We start from the raw sequence: 8,843 nt of genomic DNA, 5'->3' as shown, positions 1-8,843 counted from the left end.
GTCTATTTGGCTAACTAAGAATATGTAAAAATAAGTGTTGGCTAGAGAGTTTCTCTCTCTAGAGAGAAGTCTCTCTGACTTCTCTCTAGAGTGCCAATGCTCAAGTGAGTTCATCCGATGTTCGTATGACAGGTTTCTTCGATTTTTAGTGAGATTGGCTACTGGAAGTGGATTCTAATATGCTTTCATGGATTATTAACATATTATAATAATATGTTTGCATGTTTTGATTTTTATTCATGTGCTTTTCGATTTAATAAATGGCTTATGTGACAACAGTTGTCGGTTTTCTTATGAGTGCTTGGCCGTCTACTACTTTACACCGCCGGTGGACTTTATCTTCTGGGATAAGGACAAAAACTCTATTTTGGATTTATCAATGGAGACATCCGATGGTTTCCCGGCGAGGACAAGTGTGCGACGGTCAACGGATTTCCGGCGACGAAGGCTTGTGCGTTTCCCGCTGGACTTTGCGATAGTGATGGCTCCTCTAACCCTCATGGTGCCGTAGATGTTGACTGCCCCCTGGGGTGGTCTCAGACCAGGCGCCCTGTTCCAATTTACCGAGGGTGGGGAAAGATCGCTGATGTTTTTCCGGCGGCAAGGTGCTTTCCATGACGACGTGATTCTTCTTTGCCGATCGTTGTTTTCTCTGCCGGCGTGACGCGAGAAACCAATTCCGACGCCCTAAGTTGACTCTACGGCGATGGGAGTGGTGACCAGCGAACCAAACGTCGGTGGGAGAGTTCTCTGCGGTTTCCGGCGATCTCGTGTGTTTGCCTCTGTTATTTGACCCCTGTATGTGGATGGTGTTTCTCTAAAATGGCGCCTGGAGTATGGATTGCATTGGAGATGTGTTTCCGATGGTCCTCGTTTTTTCCGGCCATGTTGGGGTGGTTCCGTCTGTGTTAGGGTGATTGCAATGGTGGTGAGCAAAGGTCCGGTATGTTCTGTTTGGTTTCATCTTGTTTGTGGATTTTTCTAATCTGAATTGGCGCTGGAGTTGGAGTGCGTTGGAGATGGATTCCGACGACCCTTGATTTTTCCGGTCAGTTTGGGTGGATTCCGTCCGTGGATAGGTGTTTCCGGCAAAGGTGTTCTATGGCCTTGGGATTTTCTGGTAATTTTCGTAGCAGGTTTATCGAGTTTCCGGCAGCATCTCTCTTTCTAGTTGCCGGCGGTTAACCGGTGGCGGTGAGCTCAGGTGAGTCATTTGGTTGACCGGCTTTGGTCTACGGAAGGTAAGGTGCCTATCTTTGGTATCTGCCGGATTTCTTGGATATTTCTATTATGAGAGATTATGGCTATGTTAGCTGATGAAGACATAACGCACGTGGTGCATGGATTATGGTTGCTGTAGACCGGGTCGACCCGTTTAGCTATGGGTTGACAGGGGCTAGAAAGTGTTTTTTTTTTTTTTTTTTGGTTTTTGTTTTAATGTTTTGTGTAATCAGGGGTATGCCCCGGTGTCACATGTATTTGGACATTTGATTTATATTTACATTCCGATTTGATGAAGAATATGTAAAAATAGCTTGCCCATCAATTGATGGGCAAACATTGAGAAGCAGAACATTTAAGAAGCCTAGTGGATTCTCAGTTTTAATTTTTTTTTTTAAATAATACTTTGTAATTAATAATTAATTAATATGAGGTTGTTTTGAGAAAAGATTAGTGTTTTCTAAAAATGTCGAATTGAAACGTTGAAAAATGTAGGGGGCGTTTACTAACAGGAAATTTTCAAGAATTTTTGGAAATTGAAAATTGAAAACAGTCTAGGTGTTTACCATGCTATTTTCTCATTTCCAAAATTGAGAATTATTCTCCTTTTTTCAAGAAATTAGGATCACAATCTAATGTTGTTTTCAAAACTGAAAATTCACGCGTGAACAGTACCAAGTTCCCCCATCGAATCCGGCCAGCATCATTTTTTTTCATTCTACCTTATTTTCTTCTTTCGCACTTCCGCCTCCAACACAAAGCAAGCTCAGAAGCTTACCGCACTTCAGATCCATCTTCGGCCAGCGTCATTTTTTTTCATTCTACCTTATTTTCTTCTTTCACACTTCCGCCTCCAACACAAAGCAAGCTCAGAAGCTTACCGCACTTCAGATTCATCTTCTGACGGCCGACGCTGCGACTCCAACTCTGCGATTGCGAATCCAACTCTGCGAAGGCCAGGCTCGGTGTGCTTCAGTTTGAAATTCTCATCTTCAAACTTCAGTCCATATATGGATTCTCCGCCTGTTCCATTACCCCTCGTGAAATCTCCACCTTGGCACATGAAGCCAGGAATAATGCGGTGAAATGCAGAGCCCTTGTAATGTAAGGGCTTCCCTGAATTTCCAATTCCTTTCTCCCCCGTGCAGAGGGCTCGAAAGTTCTCAGCACTTTGGAAGAACGATGTTAACTAGGTGAGATTTTTTATTTTATTTTATTTTAATTGTTGAGGGGAGAAGCCGCCCACTGAAATAATTTTCTGAGTCTTGTGGTTTGAGTCATGTAGGAGTCTACAAACTGGCAGTAGTGTAATACACTTAATACTCTTTTTCTCTATTTTTTATATATTAAGATTTAGTATAAAATTAAGTTGTTAATTGTTATTGATAATGCATTAACTATTATGGAGTATTTTGAGTATATATATATTATTTTTTTAAAGTGTCGCGTGAAAGTAAATATAGGTAAATAAATTTTCAATTTCAATTTTCGAAAATAGAAAATAGAATACAGAGAATCGAAAACACAGAATAGAAAACAGAGAATTGAAAACAAAAAATAGAAAACAGAGAATTGAAAACAGAGAATAGAAAACAGAGAATAATTTTCTGTTAGTAAACGGGCCCGTAGTGTTTTAGTTTTCAGAAGTTACCAAACAATTTATTTGACTTTTTGAGAGTTAAAAAGTCAAAATGAGATCTGTCAATAATAAAAAAAAGTCCTAATAAATAAAAAGTGAGGAAATTTCAATTTTGGTCCTACGATTATAGGTATCTTGTTAATTTTAATCCCTGACTTTTAAAAGTGTCAATTTAGTACCTTAATTATGTAATTTTTGTCAATTTTGACCACTCCGGCCAAATTGTCGGCTAAATTTCGCCGAAAAATTTTAATAGTTAAAATAATGAGGGTATTTTAGTCATTTTACTTATTTATTCTTTCTTCTTCGACGGTTCATCTCTTATCCCCAGCTTCCGGTGATACCGACGAATGTCGATTTTGCGGTGCCGTAGGAACCGTAAAGCAGGTAACTCCGTTTCCAGACCTGGCCTAGCCTGTGATAATACTGCTTCGACTTGAGAAACCCTTCCAAATCAGACTTCACCCTGTTCTTCAGATCCGAATCCATCACCATCGTATCAATCGTCGCCGGATGCGTGAACGACACTGACATCCACCTTCCATTCCTCTCTGATTTCCTCCCCACATTCACATACAGTCTTAATCCTTCTTCGGCTCGCGCTTTTCAAACTCATCTCCAAACTTTTGCCATTTTGTTCAATTACAGAGCTCGTAGAGAAAACCTTCCGGATTTGGAGGTTGCGTTAGCCGTTGTTGACATCCCAATGAGCTTCTTCATGGTGCTGCAAATAAAGGTGTTTGGCTGGTGCAAAAGCTCACCGGAGAAGCAAATCAAGGTTGTCGTCGATCATAATTTGTTGTTTGGTTGTGTTTATTTTTGTTGTTTGGTTTCTTGAACTGTATGCCACCGTCGCTCCGTCACTGCTGTTATTGGCTTTGGAAAGAAGAGAGGACCAACTCATCCGAAACAGGGGGAGATGAAGGACGGCGGCGGCAGCGGCTTCAAGAACGGAGGAAGAAACGATCGCCAGAAGCTGGGTATAAGAGATGGACCGTCGGAGAAGAAAGAATAAACAAGTAATATGACTAAAATACCCTCATTATTTTAACTATTAAAATTTTTCGACGAAATTTAGTCAGAGTGACCAAAATTGACAAAAATTAAATAATTAATGTATTAAATTGACACTTTAAAAAATCAGGGACTAAAATTAACAAAATCTCTATAGTCTTAAGACTAAAATTGAAATTTCATCATAACAAGGCAATTTTAACCAATAGAAAGTTAAAGGAACACATGTTAACTTAAACGTGACCAGGACTATGTGGTCTAATGGTACCCGGATTAGATTTTCATTTGGAAGATTATGAGTTCGAGCCTCAGTGATACTACTATGTAATAGAGCCAGTAGCTTCCAAAAAACACTTAAACGTGATAAAATTAATATTCTTAAATCACATTAACTCATTTAATAAACTATTGATTGAATATATTTTGCGAGACTGTTATTTATTTGTTCATTAACTCATTTAATAAACTATTGATTGAATATATTTTGCGAGACTGTTATTTATTTGTTTCACCGATGCCTTCAGGTTTAGGTTTAGGTTTAGGATACAGATGATGGACGCTGCCCCAAAGTCCAAATAAATACGGAGTAGATTACATACATTATAGAAGGAGCCAAAATTTGAGTTCAAAAACTGTCCGTTAAAGATCACCAAACTTTGCCTCTTCCCCAACCTGCACGCTGCCATTACCTAGGGTTTTGAGGTGACCGTTCACTTTCTTGCAAATACAAGACTCACATACCACTTATTGCACAGAAACCACCATGAATTTACCAACTAATAGCTACGAACCCATGCTGAGAGAGTCAATCAATCACTTCTTGGCTTCTTACCGGAACGGTTGCTCCAATTTCTCGGCGTTTGAGTCCATTTTCTTCCGATTGGTCCAGACAATGCCCGACCCACCTCTCGAAATCACCTGGTTCTACTCTGCCGTGACTTTTCACAGTTCAAGAAAATCAACTCTCCTAAACCCTCTTACCAAAGCCCTTGTTGCTAAAGACTTGCTTCAGTTGCTAATTTCGTGCTCAAAGTCGAGTTATGGGACCAAAAAGATAGCATTGCTCGCACCAGTTTTGTATGCATTATATGATGCAGTTTGTGAATTCTCTAACGATGGGCTCAGTTTCATGGGCGAAGTTGAGACTATAGTGGAAAAAATGGTTAATTACATCTGTATATGTTGTGATGATCTTGAAATTTATAATGAATGTGGTGATTTGGTAATTTGTTTCGAGGATTTGGTAGGAGTTTGGACTCTTGATCGGGTTGATAAGTGTAGTAATGTTGAGAATATGGCGGCGCTTTTTCCATTTCTGAATAATGGGCTTTGCCGTTGGGTTAATAATCAAAGATTCTCGATCAGAAATTTAGCCGGGATAGTTATGTTTCAGGTGTTCTTTTTGAGTTTGAGCTTGAAGTTTCAAGTGGGGTTTTCGCAAGGGGAGTTGCAACGTGATACACTAAATTGGGCAGTTCAGACTATGAAAAGGTTTCAAAACTCCTACTTTCTAGGTATGTTTATTCTTTTGATCTGTTTTCTGGGTATGATTTTGCTTGCCATTACTTCAAACTCTGTTATTTGGACTCAAATTTTCTATTGATTTGTTTCTTGCTAAAGAAAAACAAAATAAAGGTAAAAAAAAAATTGAATATGGAGTTGGTTCTGTTGATGTTTCTGATGGTGAATATTAATTCCTCATGCAAAACATGTTAGTAAATTCACAAAAAAGAGTTTTAGTGAAATAACTGCATTATCAGCTAGAACTACAGTTACAAATATGATAGTCTTTAAAACTCTTCTTTCCAGCCAGTTGACCTGAACTTTACACTAATAATCAAGTGATCGATTGTTGGGAAGACTAACAAAAGAAGCAGCAATGTTTTTCAAATATAACTTAGTACTTTTGAATGGAAATGCCATTACGGGATTTTAAGCAATATGGTTGATCAAAAGGTCCCTGTACTGTTGTAGCCTAATCAGTATAAGTGCAGAAACATATTTTAGAGTGTATCTTAAGATTTTCACTTGTGATATTGTTGAATGTACTGATTCTCATTTCTCTATTAAGTTTAGATGAAACATGATGCACAATAATATCTTTTTATTATATTCTCTTGGTACATTTGATGGGGGATGAGGGTGGTGGGATTCAAACCCTAGTCTGCAACCTGAAAAAGGGATTAACTTACCACTAATCTATTCCCTGAAACCCATGATGCACAATACTCTTTGTTGAATTGAAATAATGAAATAGAGTTTCAAATTGAACATTTCGATTCCCATGGCATTTCTTGTTAATCTGTAATTAGAATTATAGATGCCATTCTTAGTTGTATGGTTTCACTTGAAAGGGCATTTTCTTTTAGCTTCTTCCCATCGGTGGGGGGTGTGGGGTGTGGGGATATGTTCAAAGAAAGAGAAGTATCCTAATAGATACGCACATCTATGCATGCTGCTAAGCGGCTACTAGTAATATACACCAATGATTAATGTGTTCCTGTTCTGCCTACCAGATTTGCTTCTCAGGGTGTTGTTGGAGCCCAGTTTGCCAGTGACAACTATTTTGGTCAGTAAATACATTTCATTGTTTTTTCATTCTTGAAAATTTCAGGTGTAAATTGAAATTATACAATTTTTAATTTTCCTAAGTACCTATAGTTACCTGTCGTTTTGTTTTTGCCCTTGTAGGCAAATGTTCCATAGTTAAAACAAAACTTCCTTGACATGGTAGAATGGTTCTTTTCTTTTGTTATTGCTGCAGAAATTGGACAATGCAGTCCTTCTACAGAAAGTAGTTTACGATGCAGTGATACTTGTTGATTATTCGTTTCTGAATTCTGGAAGATGGAATCAAATACTTAACAACCATTTAAAAGATTTAGCTCTAGTATGGACACTTGTTGCTGATGTTGCAATACATTTTGCTAGGTATGCAAAAAGTCCATGCTGAATTTGATATTTATGATCATAATGTGCTAAACATAAATTCTTAGGAGTACTTCTTTTGTTGAAGGGACATGAGAGATGAATCAAGGGCCGAATCTTATGTTACTGCTTTCTCTGAATCTCATCTACCGCCTCAATTAATTAAATGGGTTACTGACCAAGTATACACAGAACAGAACTCAAGTTTACCAAAATTTCCCATGCCAAAAGCTCTTATCAGTGAGTGTCACAGATTACAGATTTCTACTTTTGATTTACTAAGCTTTCATGTATTTTATACCTTTAGAGTTTAGACACACGTTCTTTATCCCATTTATCTTGATGACAAAACTCAGGTTTCTCAGACTGCATAGCTCATTCTTTTCTAGCAAATTGTCAATAGAATGAAGTTCCAGTATCACATGCTTAATTTTTGCCAAAGAACAATTTCTCTGACTTCATTATAATTTGTATAATTTTGTATTTCTTTTACAAAACTTCAGGACATTTTTAACTATATATATTTCTACTTTTCTCCAATTTTATAGAGTGGTTATTACTCATTGAGGATAAAGGGCATCTAGTCTTCAGTGAGAATGAATTGAAGAGACATGCCAGAGCAGCAATTTGCAAGCCAATGATGGTGCATGGGAATCCAGAATGCAAATCGGACTCTGAATACTCTACAGAGAACCTTTGTGGTAAGGAGCCAAGGCAAAGCCAAGCCAGTGGGGATGAAGAGATGGTTGACCCGTTGGACAATTCATTTCCGGGTGCAACCTTTTGCCTTGAAATTAAGGACAACTAATGGGGGCAGAAAACACAAAAGAGAGGTGAGCGATGTAAGAGAAAGGCGGCTCAAGCTTGTCAAGTATAATGTCTATGAAACCTCAAATGGTGAGAGACTATTGCCTTTCTCTGATGAAGATATGGAAGTTATGGGATGATAAGATGCATACCATTAACCATTTTGTTGTGTATCCGAAGCACCAAAGTAAGTGCAAATCATAGCATTAGAAGGTTAATGTAGTTCTCTCTTAATTGGAGTATAGGTGCATATTTGTAAGCACTCAAAAATCAGGATGTAGAATGTATGTTTTAGAATAACTTGTACTTCAGTTCATGTAATAATAATAACACTACCTTTATCATTTTATCCCACTACTTTTATCAAATTCTATTTTAAGTAGTCTCACTAACTTTATTATTATCTACTATACTATACTAGTAATAATAGCCCAAGACAGTTAGGCCTATAATGGGTATAAAAAATGACGGTCAAATTTTTTAATCAAATGAATGGCTTAGATTGATCAGATTTTAATTTTTACTTTTATGTTAAATATTACCTTTTCTATTAGTTAACCATTAACTTACTCATTGATTTCAATAAAAAAGGTCTTAGGTTCGAACTTCATCCCAATCAAAGTTGGCATAATTAATACTTTATTTTACTTTATTAAATTAAAATAATAATTTAGTGGCTACAACAAAAAAAAAAAATACATATGTATTTCTTTAATTTAGAATTATGTGTTTACAATGTCTTCATTCAAAATATTATATATATATATATATATATATATATATATATATATATATATATATATATATATATATATATATATATATATATATATTCATTATCAATAAATTAAATAAGAGAAATAATTTCATGAGTTTATATTGTCTTTATTTTTCTCTAATATAAAAATTCTTTACATTTAATTGATTATATTCGCTACATTGTCCCTACAATGTCTTTACTAAAAAAAGAATTATTCATTATCAATAAATTAATTAAGATAAATAATTTTATTAGTTATATTGTCTTTATTTTTCTCTAATGTAAAAATTCTTTACATACAAATTCATCAATTGATTATATTCACTACATTGTCTATTTTTTTTTTGTGCACTATTTTAATTAAATATCAAAGTTATAATACAAAATAATGCTATATATTGATTTACCAAGTATTTTATTAATACCATGAAAAAATTTAAAAAACATAATTAATAAAGTCAGTCATATTAACTA

The 8,843-nt window shown here is 36.1% G+C and overlaps 2 protein-coding genes across 2 annotated transcripts; one reads left to right on the top strand and one right to left on the bottom strand.

The window, feature by feature from the left end:
• Positions 1-2,098: 2,098 nt before the first annotated feature.
• On the bottom strand, positions 2,099-3,355 carry LOC109174473 (peptidyl-prolyl cis-trans isomerase CYP19-3-like). The gene is made up of 2 exons (XM_019323710.1): positions 3,266-3,355; positions 2,099-2,410 (listed from the first exon to the last, which is right to left on the bottom strand). The coding sequence occupies exons 1-2, from the start codon at positions 3,353-3,355 to the stop codon at positions 2,099-2,101; spliced, it is 402 nt and encodes a 133-aa protein (XP_019179255.1).
• Positions 3,356-4,417: 1,062 nt separating this feature from the next.
• Positions 4,418-7,977, top strand: LOC109174354. Its single transcript, XM_019323596.1, has 5 exons — positions 4,418-5,388; positions 6,391-6,443; positions 6,639-6,805; positions 6,891-7,042; positions 7,351-7,977. The coding sequence occupies exons 1-5, from the start codon at positions 4,638-4,640 to the stop codon at positions 7,608-7,610; spliced, it is 1,383 nt and encodes a 460-aa protein (XP_019179141.1). The 5' UTR covers positions 4,418-4,637; the 3' UTR covers positions 7,611-7,977.
• Positions 7,978-8,843: the final 866 nt, after the last annotated feature.

Source organism: Ipomoea nil, unplaced genomic scaffold (genome assembly GCF_001879475.1).
Source record: "Ipomoea nil cultivar Tokyo-kokei standard unplaced genomic scaffold, Asagao_1.1 scaffold0642, whole genome shotgun sequence".
Classification (NCBI taxonomy): domain Eukaryota; kingdom Viridiplantae; phylum Streptophyta; class Magnoliopsida; order Solanales; family Convolvulaceae; genus Ipomoea; species Ipomoea nil.
Note: the sequence above shows the minus strand (reverse complement) of the source record. Positions and strands in the feature narration are given on the sequence as shown.

Bases quoted from the DNA above. Each gene is read 5' to 3' on its own strand.
- LOC109174473 (XM_019323710.1), bottom strand. From the start codon at position 3,355: ATGGTGATGGATTCGGATCTGAAGAACAGGGTGAAGTCTGATTTGGAA. The intron at 2,411-3,265 runs GTCTGGAAACGG...AATCTCACCTAG, and splicing joins ATTATCACAGGCTAGGCCAG to TTAACATCGTTCTTCCAAAG.
- LOC109174354 (XM_019323596.1), top strand. From the start codon at position 4,638: ATGAATTTACCAACTAATAGCTACGAACCCATGCTGAGAGAGTCAATC. The intron at 6,444-6,638 runs GTCAGTAAATAC...TTATTGCTGCAG, and splicing joins TGCCAGTGACAACTATTTTG to AAATTGGACAATGCAGTCCT. The intron at 6,806-6,890 runs GTATGCAAAAAG...CTTTTGTTGAAG, and splicing joins GTTGCAATACATTTTGCTAG to GGACATGAGAGATGAATCAA.